This window comes from Vigna angularis, chromosome 11, assembly GCF_016808095.1.
Source record: "Vigna angularis cultivar LongXiaoDou No.4 chromosome 11, ASM1680809v1, whole genome shotgun sequence".
In the NCBI taxonomy this organism is placed as follows: Eukaryota; Viridiplantae; Streptophyta; class Magnoliopsida; order Fabales; family Fabaceae; genus Vigna; species Vigna angularis.
Genome location: NC_068980.1, coordinates 10,882,888 through 10,898,027, shown reverse-complemented (window position 1 = coordinate 10,898,027; position 15,140 = coordinate 10,882,888). Strand labels below are relative to the sequence as shown.

Here is a 15,140-nt window from a genome sequence, read left to right as displayed (position 1 = left end):
ATTTTATTTTATTTTATTTTTAATATTTATTTAGTTTGGTGTTGATTTAGTCTATATTAATTTTTTTTCATTTTTAATATTTATATTTGTTAAGTTAATGTCAGTCTAAATAACATTAATTAAATTTTATTTATTTTTAATATTATGTAAATTAATGTCAATATAATTCATATTAATCTAATTTTTTATATATTTATTAAAATTACCACTAGTCAATACTAATATTATTCAGCTCTGATAAGTTCATGTACCTCCTTACCTTAATACTAATAAATGTTAGTTCAGAAACTTAAATTTAGACAGAATAAAATGCCGCGATTTGCATGAGCCTATTTCTCATTAATTTTCAATAATTTTTATTTCTCGTTAATTTTTATTTTTATTTTTTATGTAAATATTCTACATCCACATATTTCTTTCAATTGTTGTTCATTATTAATTATTAATTTAGTCATGTTTTTGGTACTTCAACCTAAGGCGAAGAAAAAACTCAATTGTTGTAAAATATTTTTTAAAACATTAATATTCAAAATTAAGGTAAATGAATATTAAAGTAGAGTACATCACTAAATCAATCTAGTTAAAAGGTTGATGACAGATTAATATCTGCTTAATCAGTGGTATTTACATTAACAAGATGACGCTAAATTAATTATCATTTTAGAGTAAGTGTTTTGAGTAATTGTTTCGTTGGTTTGTAGTAAATAACGAAATACTAACATATATGAACAACAAATATCATTCATAATAACCCATTTTGTACAAAATTAAAATAGTTAAACATTATTGAAAATTAAGCAAAGGACACACACAAACATTACAACAAACAACGTTCTTCATCACAGCTCACACGTTGAGCCTTTCATGTAGGACGATTCCACTTTCATACTCACATTTGACTCTTATTTATGCTTGGTAATACATAGCTTTAAAGATAATAAAATTTGTGTATATGTGGAATAGTTTCTCATATCACGGTTTGATCGAGACAGAAGGGATCCACAAGAATTGAAGATACATAATCTTTGAGTAATTCTCCATCAGTGAATTTATCATTGTGATTTTCATACGAAAACTCAGCCATGCGTGCAAAATTAGCTATACAATCAAGTGCAATATTTGGGATATCATTTGATTTGAGGAACTCTTCATTTACAACATTCCAACAATCATCAATGTCCTTGTGAATGAACTTATACGCGTCTACTTGCGGAATACCATATTCCTTCATGCAACATTCAACAGCTGATGCAACATGTACTCTTTCTTGTTCAAACTACATATTAGTCAACACAAATCCAAATGTTCAATTAGGAACATAATAATAGAGAATAAATAACTAAGACAAATGAATCTTCAATAGTTTTCAATTAGAAATGAATTGGTACCCTATGTGAGGCCATGTCATTGAAGACTCTAGCAATAACTGATGCAGCTCTAAGTATATGTGGATTACTCAAAATCCAATCATATACATCTTTTGTTGCAAAGTTTGCAAGGCCAACAAACGTTGTAGACAAAATGGGACAACAGGAAGTAAACATTCCATTGATTTTATATTCATCATAAGTTGGAATGTATCCCTCATCGCACCATTTAGCTTCAACCAGGTAACCTTTTACTAAGCTGCAAATCTGCATGTAACACAACAAATAAACTGATGAGATAAAGTTAATATTGAAAATAAGTATAAGCGAAATTGGAATAAGCATATACAGCTTGTTTGAAATGTGGCACAACAAAGTTGGAGTTTCCACTCTCAGTTGTCAACTCTTCTACTTCTTCACACAGTTCTATAATTGCTTCAAATATTACTTTCATGGACTGTGGAAGGGATTCGGTGAGTCTGATATCCCATCTGAAATTTAAAAAAGAAATATTTATTATAAAAAAAATTCAAAAATGTGATGAACCTTAAACCACGTCAACCTCTGAAATGCTTCTGTAAAGAGTTGAAGTTCCTCAAAAGTTCCATAAGCGTCATAAGTATCATCTAGAAGAGCAATAACAGAAGCCAATTTTCCCACAATGATTCTTCCATTACTATATTCAGGCAGGTGCGACATAGCCAACAACCAAAGATAACACTCAACAATTCTGTTTCTAGCGTGAGGAACCTTTTGCTCAAAGTTTGACTTTTTCCACCACCTACAATAAATAAATAGCACCTTAAAAATTTAAACATCTTAAAGTCCAAATAAAAATATGGTTAAACAAACTCATTCTTTATGTACTTAAAGATTATTGATACAACCTTATTAGTTGCATCAGTCATTTAAGACGATATTGTTTAATTTTACTTGTATTTAAGATATGTTAGACTATATATCCTGTAAAAGTTATATAAATTTTTTATTTTATTGGTATATTTGGATATGAATATATGAATATATGGTTACTTTTGAGAACATTTGAAGGTGAAAGACTTACTTGGTGATAGACCCAATTTCTGTTTGATGTAATCGTTGAAGAATATTGAATTTCACTTTTGCAAATGTCAACAAAGTTTCATCATGGGAGCAATCTTTTTCATACACAGAGATGTGATACTTTGCCTCAAACCTAGTCACACTCTTATTAAGAGGGTGGTTTAAGCAATGGTTGACTTGTGCAACAAGAGATGGTTCCAGTTGGGTGACCAAGGATTTAAGATGAGTCTCTGAGAAGTCACACATATCTTCTAGTATATCATCTCCATGAGTTTTCATTTGTGCAGCTTCATACAAGCTACACAGCCCTTCAACATCATTGCCTAGAGTTTCGTTGAAGTTTCCTTGCTCATTTTTGAGTTTCTTAAATATATCTGCTCATTTAGTTGAATACATAATAGGCAATTAATTGATTTTGAGTTTTGACGTATATATAACATTATACATATAGATTGTGATTTACACATCCAAATAGTAAAGAAAAAGTGTACACGTACCTGATGAAATTCGATATCCCTGTTGTCTAATCAAACGAAATAGTAGAGCAAGAGAGTGATAATTATTATCTTCAACGATGGTGTTATCTTTTATAAAACTGTGGTGAATTTGTTCCAATAGATTGTTAATTTCTTGTTGGAAAAGATAGGATGCACTGAAACGTTGAAGTGAATCAATCAGGTTTAGTTTGTGTTTGATATTGATTGATGATTGGAACATCATTTTCACTTCCTCTTTCAGTTTTTGAGCAAGTTCCTTCGTATTGTCATTGACTTCCTACAAATAAGTTGCATTACAAGGCATTTAATAATGTTTTGAAAAATTTACATTTATAACAACTGTGACAATAAATATGTAAATGGATGATTGTTTGGTCTTAGATTGGGACAATTAATATATTGGTCTTAGATTTGTGCATGACACACAGATTTTAATATACTGGCCAATTTTTTACCAGTTACAAGAAGTAAATATACTGGGCCAATGCAACAAATTAGTAGCATCCGATCATTACAAGAAGTAAATATACTGGCCAATTTTTTACCAGTTAATAAATTGTAAAGTAGGGTCAATTTATTTATTTTTTTAATAGAAAAAAGAATTTGAAAGTATAAGAGAAAGGCTTCATTAAATTTTAAATCTCACATTAAAATTTTCACTTTGTTTATTACTTATAAATTCTATATTTTTGTTTATATTTAATTTAGTCTTACAAAATGTGAGATCCCGGTAAATTAGAAGCGTAATTAGGTGTCAAATCAGCATTTATTACGCTGCTGAATCACCTGGCTGCTTCCATGAATGCGCCGCGCCACACGTCCCAGTGCATTAAAAACGCACAAAACTCTGCATGCACACACACCACTTGTCGTTGGAAGCTTCTGTTTCAGAGTTTGGTATGCAGGTGTCCGTTTGGGAGACGTTCGTTCAAACGAATGTGAGTTAAACAAAAATCAGATTTTCGAAAACCCTTCCACTCACCTGCATCACTCACCTTCTTTCTCTGAAACCTAAAATCTTCCATTTTCTCTGATCTCTCTCTCTAGAACCAGTTGCCCTTCTCTCTTCTGTAACTCATCTTCTTCTTCTCCGATTCACTTTCCAGAACCATAGGAACGTTCGTCCTGCTGTGATCTTTCATTTGGACCGAACAGAACTTGGATCGGAACTGGTAAGTTTTCCTTTCTACACGTCGTCTCCTCTGGTTTCATGCGAACCCTGGTTTTGGTTGCATGCATGAGTTCTAGGTCTGAATTATGTTGATTTTTGGTGTCTTAGATTTACGTGGGAACTGTTGAGCGAAGCCTGGGTGTAAGACGTGGTTAGAGGAAAACCTAAAATCTTGTTATTGGAAGTTCACTGCTATCCAGGTAAGGGAAGCTTATATGTTTAATTTATACTGTATGTTGTATGATCTGAGTTGTATGAATGAAAAATATAAGGTTTGAGTTGTATGGATGATCACTGTTATTGTGCATGTATGAACTGCATGATGTTTGAGCTGTATGGTTGACCACTGTTATGGAATCTGGTTTTCTGATTTTGATTTATCTGTCATGAACGATCACTGTTTGCATGGATTGTATATATTGTTGGTGGTTTGAAACGCATGTTGATTTGATTATGGATGAATGGAGTATGGTTATGGTAGAGTTGGAATGATTAAAATGTTGAAATCTGTATGAGAACGATGTTAATGTGAAATAAATCTGGAATGAAAGTTATAAAGTTTATAAATTTGAAATCTGGAAAATTCTGCTAAGGTTGAGAAATCTGAAATTTTATTCATCCCCTTTGATAAATGACGCTCGTCACTGTACGGTCTTAAACCGTTCGGTTTCCCTTAAATAAACTTAGAATGGGATTCCTTCATTTGGAAAGAATTCTGCTCGTGAACGAGCGTCCCCATTTTAATACTGGAGAGCGTTCGACCTCATGTCGAGCGTTCGTCTCTGAGAGCGTTCGACCTCATGTCGAGCGTTCGTATTTGATTACGTTCGACCTTAAGTAGAGCGATTGCCTTTGATCGCGTTCGACCTCATGTCGAGCGTTCGTCCTTGATTTGCGTTCGACCTTATGTCGAGCGATTGTCTTTGAGAGCGTTCGACCTCATGTCGAGCGTTCGTCTTTGAGAGCGTTCGACCTCATGTCGAGCGTTCGTCTCTAAGAGCGTTCGACCTCATGTCGAGCGTTCGTCTTTAATTGCGTTCGACCTCATGTCGAGCGTTCGTCTTTGATAACGTACGGCTTCATGTCGAGCGTCCACCTTGATAACGATTCGACCTTATGTCGAGCGTTCGTCTTTAATATCGTTCGGTCTTATATCAAACGTTCGTTCTAAATCGCGCAAGGTCTCCTATCAAGCGCTCGTACAATTGAATAATTATCTGATATCAAATAGCGTTCGTCCATACAGTTAATTAACGTTCGTCTTTTTATGAAAGTGGAACATAGAATGAAAATGTGAATTAATGAAAGAGTTAAGGTGTGAGAACGATTTAAGAAATGAAGTTATGATATTGATATTTGAACGAGCGTTCCAAGGAGGAACGACTCTGATTTCTATATTGGATATTGACTTTGGTAAAGTATGACTGTGGATAAGTTAAGACTCGCTGTCCATCCTGATGTTCCGTGATACGCCTCTTCAAGTAGAAGGGGGTATTCATGTGTGGGAACGGCAGGAGGTCCTTAGTCCATAAGTTAACATGGGCGACGTAAGAACGGACTTACCTCGAGTGGCAGCTGTTTGGTGTATCCCAGTTACTACATCACTCGGGTGCAAGGACGCTTGTAACTACACAGATTCATACAGTCCGGACGGTCTGTCTTATTATACGTCTTTGTATGTTTATTATTTGATGAATCACTTGCTGTATGTGTGTTTTGAAATGTAAAGGTATGTGTTGATTGTATAAATTAAATATTATAAGCTTACCCTTGCATTTCCATTGTGTTGTCCACTGTCCATGTACGTTCGTCTTGTCTTGCAATGATCATCCGTGTGGATGTGAGCAGATGGTGGTGCATCCCTTGAGCAAATGCTGGAAGAAGAAAATTTGGATGAAACAAATCTGGTGGAAGTTGATGTGAAGGCCGAGCCTTAGAGCGCTCGTTAGAATAGATCTGTGAACGTTAGTGTAGTTTAAACGTTCGGCCAAGTATTTTGTAAGGTCGTTCGTCTTAAGCTTCTAATTTGTGTTTTGTCGTACGTTGTTTTATACATTTAAGAACGTTCGTTTCATATTCTCATGGCCTGCGTTTATGCGCCTTCTTTTGTACTGATGCCGTTCGGCTTTTAAATCCTAATTTTAATGCAAAGACTGTTTATGTTACTGTTAATTGTAATTAATTCTGAATTATGGTAATTACTGTATTTTGGGATGTTACATTAGTGGTATCAGAGCAGTTTTGTTCTCTTAAGGACGTTGTAGGGTTATGAGTGCACTGTGTTTTTGCTGTGTGCTTATTGCATGTTTAATGAGTTATTGTTATTTAACTCTTGGACATATCTAACGCTCGTTTTTTTCTCTGTATCCAGAGAACGAATGGCACCTAGACTCCCTCCTCCCCCGCAGCCTAACGAACCTGATGCGTCCAACAACGCTAGGTTGTTGGAGACGGTGATAGACCGCTTACAGCAACAAAATACGACCCTCATGGAGCAGAACGCCACTCTGATGCAGCAAAACCAAGCTGCTATGCAGAGTCTGGAGGCCTCTCGTGCGAATTCTGAGACCACGCAGAGGCAGTTGATGGAGATACTTGCAGCAACTAGAGGTGCGTCTGGAGCATCCTCTTCAAACGCTGCTCAACCAAATGCTGAATGGAGCTTGGAGAGTTTCCTCCAACATCATCCGGTTAAGTTCAGTGGGAAGGGTCTCCCAGATGAAGCAGATCAATGGTTAAGAGATATAGAGAAAATTTTCAATGCCAAGAGATGCCCAGACGAGAATAGATTAGCGTACGCGGAGTATCTGTTGACGGGAGAAGCGAGTCATTGGTGGACGAGCGCGAGAGCCATTCTCGCAGACGCACGACAGCCAGTCACTTGGGAAGTGTTTAGGGCTAAGTTTTATGAAGAATATTTTCCGGACAGCGTTCGGTTTGCGAAGGAAGTGGAATTTTTACAACTGGTTCAAGGAGGTATGTCTGTTTCCGAATACACCAATAAGTTTAAGCATCTCGTCAGATTCAATACCATGGCCACAAGTGAAGTATGGCAGTGTAGAAAGTTTGAAAACGGATTGCGGAGCGACTTGAAAGTGTTGATATCCAGTTTGTGTATCCGGACGTTTCCCGCTATGGTTGAGAGAGCCAAGGTTTTGGAGAGGAACATGGCAGAAGCGGAACGTCAGAAGAGGTCGCAACAAGTGAGTAGAGGACCGGTGGTGTCCAGGGGAGGTGCTGTACAGAGGAGACCTCCTTACGCTCGTCCAAATCAGTCTTCTCAGACGAGCGGATCTCAAGCAGTAATTCCTGTCGGACAGTCTGGGCAGGGAGGTGTTGTTTGTTTCCGGTGTGGAGGGCCACATTATAGGTCTTCATGCCCTCAATTGGTGGGGGTAAAGCAATGCAATCGTTGCGGGAGAAGCGGGCACTTGGATCACGAGTGCAATATGAGTGGGCGTGCGGTGATGAGGCCACCCAATGCTGGAAGGAATCAGGCGAGAGGAGGACGAGCCCAAGCTAGTGGGCGAGTATATGCTATAACGAGCGCGGAGGCAGCTAGCTCAGGTAACCTTGTAATTGGTGAATGCATGCTGTATGGTAGATCATGCTGTGCTTTGTTTGATTCGGGGGCGACGCACTCCTTCATCTCGAAGGCGTGTGTTGAAAAACTGGGATTAAAAGTGAGTGAGATGTTGTGTGATCTGGTGGTGTCTACCCCAGCAGCTGGTGAGGTTAGGACGTCCACTATGTGCGTCAAGTGTCCTATAGAAGTGGAGGGACGTAAGTTTAAGGTTAGCCTCATCTGCTTACCTCTTCAAGGTTTGGAGGTGATCTTAGGAATGGATTGGTTGGCTGCCAATCGTATTCTTATTGATTGTGGAGCGAAGGAGTTGATCTTCCCTGGTGAAGAAGAAGAAGTTCTTTCAGTGACGCTCGGTCAGCTGAAAGAAGACATTATGGAAGGCGCCAGCTGTTTCCTGATTATGACTCACGAGGATCAGGAATCCAGAGAAATGGTAGAAGAACGATCGTCCACTAGAAACGGTAATGGACGATCGGTTGTGGACGAGTTTGCGGACGTTTTTCCGGAAGAGATCCCTGGACTTCCCCCTCAGCGTGAAGTGGAGTTCACGATTGATTTGGTGACTACAGCGGCTCCCATCTCAGTTCAACCATATAGGATGTCGCCTGCGGAGTTAGCTGAACTAAAGGAGCAGATTGAGGAGTTGATAGAGAAGAAATTCATTAGGCCGAGCGTATCACCTTGGGGAGCGCCCGTGCTGTTAGTAAGGAAGAAAGATGGCAGCTCTCGGTTGTGTATTGACTACACGCAATTAAACAAGCTGACCATCAAGAACAAGTACCATTTGCCAAGGATAGATGACTTGCTGGATCAACTACATGGGGCTGCAGTGTTCTCGAAGATTGATTTGAGGTCCGGATATCATCAAATTAGGGTTAAAGAAGATGACATCCAGAAGACAGCATTCAGGTCACGGTATGGGCATTATGAATATGTAGTGATGCCTTTTGGAGTAACGAACGCTCCAGCCGTGTTCATGGAGTACATGAACCGCATATTCAGGCCTTATTTGGATAAGTTTGTGGTCGTCTTCATAGATGATATCCTCATCTATTCCAAGACCGAAGACGAGCATGAAGAGCACCTTAGACTTGTACTTGGAGTGTTGCGGGAGAAAGAATTATATGCCAAGTTGTCTAAGTGTGAATTCTGGATGAAGGAGATTCAGTTTTTGGGTCATGTGGTGTCGGCTGGAGGCATCTCGGTGGATCCAGCGAAAGTGCGAGCAGTACTGGATTGGGAGAGTCCGCGTTCGGTCACGGAAGTACGTAGTTTTGTTGGACTGGCGGGCTACTACAGACGTTTCATTGAAGGTTTTGCTAAGATAGTAGCGCCGCTAACTCAATTGACCCGTAAAGATCAGCCGTTCGCTTGGACCGATCGTTGTGAGGCCAGTTTTCAGGAGTTGAAGGTGAAGCTTACGAGCGCCCCAGTGCTGGTTATTCCGGATACGTCTAAACCGTTTGAAGTCTATTGCGACGCTTCTCATCAAGGTCTGGGTTGTGTTTTGATGCAAGAGAAGCGAGCGGTAGCCTATGCGTCTCGGCAGTTGAGGATTCACGAGAGGAATTACCCGACGCACGACCTGGAGTTGGCAGCGGTCGTTTTTGCGCTGAAGATCTGGAGGCATTTCTTGTATGGATCCGCGTTCCAAGTCTTCAGTGATCACAAGAGTCTCAAGTACCTCTTTGATCAGAAGGAGTTGAATATGAGGCAGAGGAGGTGGCTTGAGTTCTTGAAGGATTATGACTTCGAACTACTCTATCACCCAGGAAAAGCGAACGTGGTAGCAGACGCCCTAAGCAGAAAAGTGGTGCATATGTCGTCTATGATGGTGCGCGAGCTGAGCTTGGTGGAGAGTTTCAGAGATCTAAGGTTACAATTTGAGTTAGAACCGAGCAGCATCAAGTGCTGTAACCTTAGAATATCTAGCAATGTGTTCGACCGAATCAGAATGAAACAGCGAGAGGACGAAGAGCTGGTGAAGATCTTAAGCGCGCTCGGTACGGATCGAGCCAAGTGGTTCAATACAGGAACGGACGGCATGCTGCGTTACCAGGGTAGGACGTGCGTTCCTAACGATGGCGAGCTGAAACGGATCGTTTTGGAGGAAGCTCATCACAGCCGTCTTAGCATGCACCCGGGTATGACTAAGATGTATCAAGACCTCCGGAAATCGTTTTGGTGGCCTGGAATGAAGAGTGATGTCGCTCGTTTTGTGGCATCATGTCTGACCTGTCAACGAGCGAAGGCAGAATATCAAAGACCTGGCGGATTGCTTCAACAGTTGGAAATTCCCGAATGGAAGTGGGATAGCATATCTATGGATTTCGTGACTCATCTACCACGCACAGTCAGAAATCACGATTCAATCTGGGTGATCGTGGACAGACTAACGAAGAGCGCCCATTTCCTGCCCGTGAACTTGAAGATGTCAATGACTAATTTGGCCAAATTGTATATAATTGAGATCGTTCGTCTGCATGGAGTGCCTTCAAGCATAGTTTCTGACCGAGACACGAGATTTACATCTCGGTTTTGGCAATCCTTACAAGGTGAATTGGGAAGCAAGCTGCAGATGAGTTCAGCATATCATCCACAAACGGACGGCCAGTCTGAACGTACCATCCAGACGCTGGAAGATTTACTGAGGACGTGCGTCCTAGACCACTTGGGCGCATGGGATGAAGTCTTGCCACTGGTGGAGTTCACGTACAACAATAGCTATCAGTCGAGCATAGGTATGGCGCCGTTTGAAGCTCTCTATGGGAGGAAATGCCGAACACCACTTTGCTGGTTCCAAGAGGGAGAGAAAGTGCTGACTGGACCCGAGCTCATCCAACAAACGACCGAGAAAGTCAAGCAAATCCAGGAGAGATTGAAGACGTCCTTGAGCAGACAGAAGTCGTATGCAGATAAGAGGAGAAGACCGTTGGAATTCGCTGCAGGAGACCATGTGTTTCTTCGACTCAATCCAATTACTGGTGTAGGACGAGCCGTTCGACCAAAGAAGCTGTCTCCCAAGTTCATAGGGCCGTACCAGATTTTGAAGAAGATTGGACCCGTAGCGTACGAGCTTGCATTGCCGCCCCAACTATCCAACCTTCACCCCGTTTTCCACGTCTCTCAACTTCGAAAGTATATAGCAAATCCGACACACGTACTGGAGTTAGAAGACATTCAGCTACGTCCAGACCGAACGTTAGAACTGCATCCAGTCCGTGTTGAAGATAGACGCACCAAGTACTACAAGGGCAAGGAAATTCGCTTGGTGAAAATGGTGTGGGACGCTAAGACGGGTGATTCAACGTGGGAAATTGAGAGCGCCATGAAGGACTTGTATCCTAATCTGTTTCAGGGTGAGTCTCTAATTTTCGAGGTCGAAAATTTTTGTAGATAGGTGGAATGTGAGATCCCGGTAAATTAGAAGCGTAATTAGGTGTCAAATCAGCATTTATTACGCTGCTGAATCACCTGGCTGCTTCCATGAATGCGCCGCGCCACACGTCCCAGTGCATTAAAAACGCACAAAACTCTGCATGCACACACACCACTTGTCGTTGGAAGCTTCTGTTTCAGAGTTTGGTATGCAGGTGTCCGTTTGGGAGACGTTCGTTCAAACGAATGTGAGTTAAACAAAAATCAGATTTTCGAAAACCCTTCCACTCACCTGCATCACTCACCTTCTTTCTCTGAAACCTAAAATCTTCCATTTTCTCTGATCTCTCTCTCTAGAACCAGTTGCCCTTCTCTCTTCTGTAACTCATCTTCTTCTTCTCCGATTCACTTTCCAGAACCATAGGAACGTTCGTCCTGCTGTGATCTTTCATTTGGACCGAACAGAACTTGGATCGGAACTGGTAAGTTTTCCTTTCTACACGTCGTCTCCTCTGGTTTCATGCGAACCCTGGTTTTGGTTGCATGCATGAGTTCTAGGTCTGAATTATGTTGATTTTTGGTGTCTTAGATTTACGTGGGAACTGTTGAGCGAAGCCTGGGTGTAAGACGTGGTTAGAGGAAAACCTAAAATCTTGTTATTGGAAGTTCACTGCTATCCAGGTAAGGGAAGCTTATATGTTTAATTTATACTGTATGTTGTATGATCTGAGTTGTATGAATGAAAAATATAAGGTTTGAGTTGTATGGATGATCACTGTTATTGTGCATGTATGAACTGCATGATGTTTGAGCTGTATGGTTGACCACTGTTATGGAATCTGGTTTTCTGATTTTGATTTATCTGTCATGAACGATCACTGTTTGCATGGATTGTATATATTGTTGGTGGTTTGAAACGCATGTTGATTTGATTATGGATGAATGGAGTATGGTTATGGTAGAGTTGGAATGATTAAAATGTTGAAATCTGTATGAGAACGATGTTAATGTGAAATAAATCTGGAATGAAAGTTATAAAGTTTATAAATTTGAAATCTGGAAAATTCTGCTAAGGTTGAGAAATCTGAAATTTTATTCATCCCCTTTGATAAATGACGCTCGTCACTGTACGGTCTTAAACCGTTCGGTTTCCCTTAAATAAACTTAGAATGGGATTCCTTCATTTGGAAAGAATTCTGCTCGTGAACGAGCGTCCCCATTTTAATACTGGAGAGCGTTCGACCTCATGTCGAGCGTTCGTCTCTGAGAGCGTTCGACCTCATGTCGAGCGTTCGTATTTGATTATGTTCGACCTTAAGTAGAGCGATTGCCTTTGATCGCGTTCGACCTCATGTCGAGCGTTCGTCCTTGATTTGCGTTCGACCTTATGTCGAGCGATTGTCTTTGAGAGCGTTCGACCTCATGTCGAGCGTTCGTCTCTAAGAGCGTTCGACCTCATGTCGAGCGTTCGTCTTTAATTGCGTTCGACCTCATGTCGAGCGTTCGTCTTTGATAACGTACGGCTTCATGTCGAGCGTCCACCTTGATAACGATTCGACCTTATGTCGAGCGTTCGTCTTTAATATCGTTCGGTCTTATATCAAACGTTCGTTCTAAATCGCGCAAGGTCTCCTATCAAGCGCTCGTACAATTGAATAATTATCTGATATCAAATAGCGTTCGTCCATACAGTTAATTAACGTTCGTCTTTTTATGAAAGTGGAACATAGAATGAAAATGTGAATTAATGAAAGAGTTAAGGTGTGAGAACGATTTAAGAAATGAAGTTATGATATTGATATTTGAACGAGCGTTCCAAGGAGGAACGACTCTGATTTCTATATTGGATATTGACTTTGGTAAAGTATGACTGTGGATAAGTTAAGACTCGCTGTCCATCCTGATGTTCCGTGATACGCCTCTTCAAGTAGAAGGGGGTATTCATGTGTGGGAACGGCAGGAGGTCCTTAGTCCATAAGTTAACATGGGCGACGTAAGAACGGACTTACCTCGAGTGGCAGCTGTTTGGTGTATCCCAGTTACTACATCACTCGGGTGCAAGGACGCTTGTAACTACACAGATTCATACAGTCCGGACGGTCTGTCTTATTATACGTCTTTGTATGTTTATTATTTGATGAATCACTTGCTGTATGTGTGTTTTGAAATGTAAAGGTATGTGTTGATTGTATAAATTAAATATTATAAGCTTACCCTTGCATTTCCATTGTGTTGTCCACTGTCCATGTACGTTCGTCTTGTCTTGCAATGATCATCCGTGTGGATGTGAGCAGATGGTGGTGCATCCCTTGAGCAAATGCTGGAAGAAGAAAATTTGGATGAAATAAATCTGGTGGAAGTTGATGTGAAGGCCGAGCCTTAGAGCGCTCGTTAGAATAGATCTGTGAACGTTAGTGTAGTTTAAACGTTCGGCCAAGTATTTTGTAAGGTCGTTCGTCTTAAGCTTCTAATTTGTGTTTTGTCGTACGTTGTTTTATACATTTAAGAACGTTCGTTTCAGATTCTCATGGCCTGCGTTTATGCGCCTTCTTTTGTACTGATGCCGTTCGGCTTTTAAATCCTAATTTTAATGCAAAGACTGTTTATGTTACTGTTAATTGTAATTAATTCTGAATTATGGTAATTACTGTATTTTGGGATGTTACACAAAATCATAAGTTAGAGTAACACCCCACTTTTATATAGAATTTTTTGAAAACTTCAAAATATAACTGCAGTTTGTTTGTGAAAATAAGTTTAAAACTCTGAAAAGAAGATGCTGAATATTATATAATATATTTGTGTAGATATTTGTGAATGGAAAAAGAAAAGAAAGTACCAGTGAATGTGAATGATACTGAAGGAAATTATCACCCGAAAAGCTTGGAGGAAAATTTGCACAAGGTCGCGTGGTGATGTGAGGTGGTTCATGTTGAGTCGAAAGAACAAGTGTGGAAGGTGGAATAGACATGCTATTTTTCTTTCAAATCTTTCTTCTTCTGATTTATGAAAAGATGAATGGTTTGGTCCAAGGCTAGGGTCTATATATATGGAGGAATTCATAAACTCTAGTTGCAACTATAATTGCATGAAGGAACTCACGGGGTAAACCATGGTTAGACTAACAAGAGTGTGTACACATGTTTGACACATGACACTCATCTCACTTTGCATATTTGGCATGTGATTCTTGTTTGACACAAATATTGATAAAATATTGTGTTCACATATATCACTTAACTATTGACGTCTTAATCAAATGTTAGAATTACTACTTTCACAATTATTGAATTACATGTTACCTTCCAAAGATATTTAAAAGAAACTATATATGTATGTGGCCTCTAACAAATAATAACATCATTTTGAAGTAACTATAACAATTTTAAATTTTGTTCCTATATATACTTTTTATTTATATTTACTTGTTATTTTTTCAAATTTTAGTAATTACTTTAAATATTTGTATGTGCATTTTAATTCCCATCACTAGTACAGTAAAGGAAATGGCATCGGTTAAATTCGCTGATAGGCACCGGTTTCTGAACCGAGGCATATTCAGACGAGGTAAAAAGTGATAAACTTTATGCCTCGGTTTTGGAACGAGACAAAAAATGGTATGATTCGGCCTCGATTATCAGAACCGAGATTGTTCTTCTCCTTCTACTGCCTCGGTTGGAGGCTAAACCGAGGCAGTAGGGTCTTTTTTTTTATTTTTTTTTCGTTATGCATTATTAGTAGGGTCTTTTTGAACAAGGAGAGAACTCGATTAAGCAAAACCCTCACCCCTTTTGTAGATCTGAACACATTAGCTTGCTTTGAAAATGATGGCAAATTAACACAGGAATTTAATTTTGGTGCCTCGGGCAAATTAACACAGGAAAATTAACACAGGCAAATTAACACAGATTCGAAAATCTCAGATCTGACCCTAATTTTACCCCAATCTCATATTCAAAGAAGCAAGTAAAACAAAATCTCAGATTCGAAAAAACCCTAATCTGACCCTAATTTTATCCCAATCTGACCCTAATCTCAGATTCGCACCACCACCATCAACATCAGAAAAACCCTAATCT

The 15,140-nt window shown here is 39.6% G+C and overlaps 1 protein-coding gene and 1 long non-coding RNA gene across 2 annotated transcripts; one reads left to right on the top strand and one right to left on the bottom strand.

The window, feature by feature from the left end:
- Positions 1–757: 757 nt before the first annotated feature.
- LOC108321510 (probable terpene synthase 2) lies at positions 758–6,040 on the bottom strand. Its single transcript, XM_052870297.1, has 7 exons — positions 5,866–6,040; positions 2,927–3,203; positions 2,431–2,803; positions 1,930–2,148; positions 1,717–1,858; positions 1,389–1,634; positions 758–1,276 (listed from the first exon to the last, which is right to left on the bottom strand). Exons 1-7 carry the CDS (start codon positions 5,896–5,898, stop codon positions 968–970), a joined length of 1,599 nt encoding a protein of 532 aa, XP_052726257.1. The 5' UTR covers positions 5,899–6,040; the 3' UTR covers positions 758–967.
- Positions 3,975–6,058, top strand: LOC128194689 (uncharacterized). The gene is made up of 3 exons (XR_008246008.1): positions 3,975–4,098; positions 4,206–4,297; positions 5,946–6,058. It is a non-coding gene; the product is annotated as an uncharacterized LOC128194689 (long non-coding RNA).
- The last annotated feature ends 9,082 nt before the right edge of the window (positions 6,059–15,140 follow it).

Coding starts and splice junctions, on each gene's coding strand:
- LOC108321510 (XM_052870297.1), bottom strand. CDS start 5,898: ATGGACAGTGGACAACACAATGGAAATGCAAGG. Junction 2,149..2,430: donor GAAATTGGGTCTATCACCAA/GTAAGTCTTTCA, acceptor TATTTATTGTAG/GTGGTGGAAAAAGTCAAACT. Junction 1,277..1,388: donor ATGACATGGCCTCACATAGG/GTACCAATTCAT, acceptor ACTAATATGTAG/TTTGAACAAGAAAGAGTACA.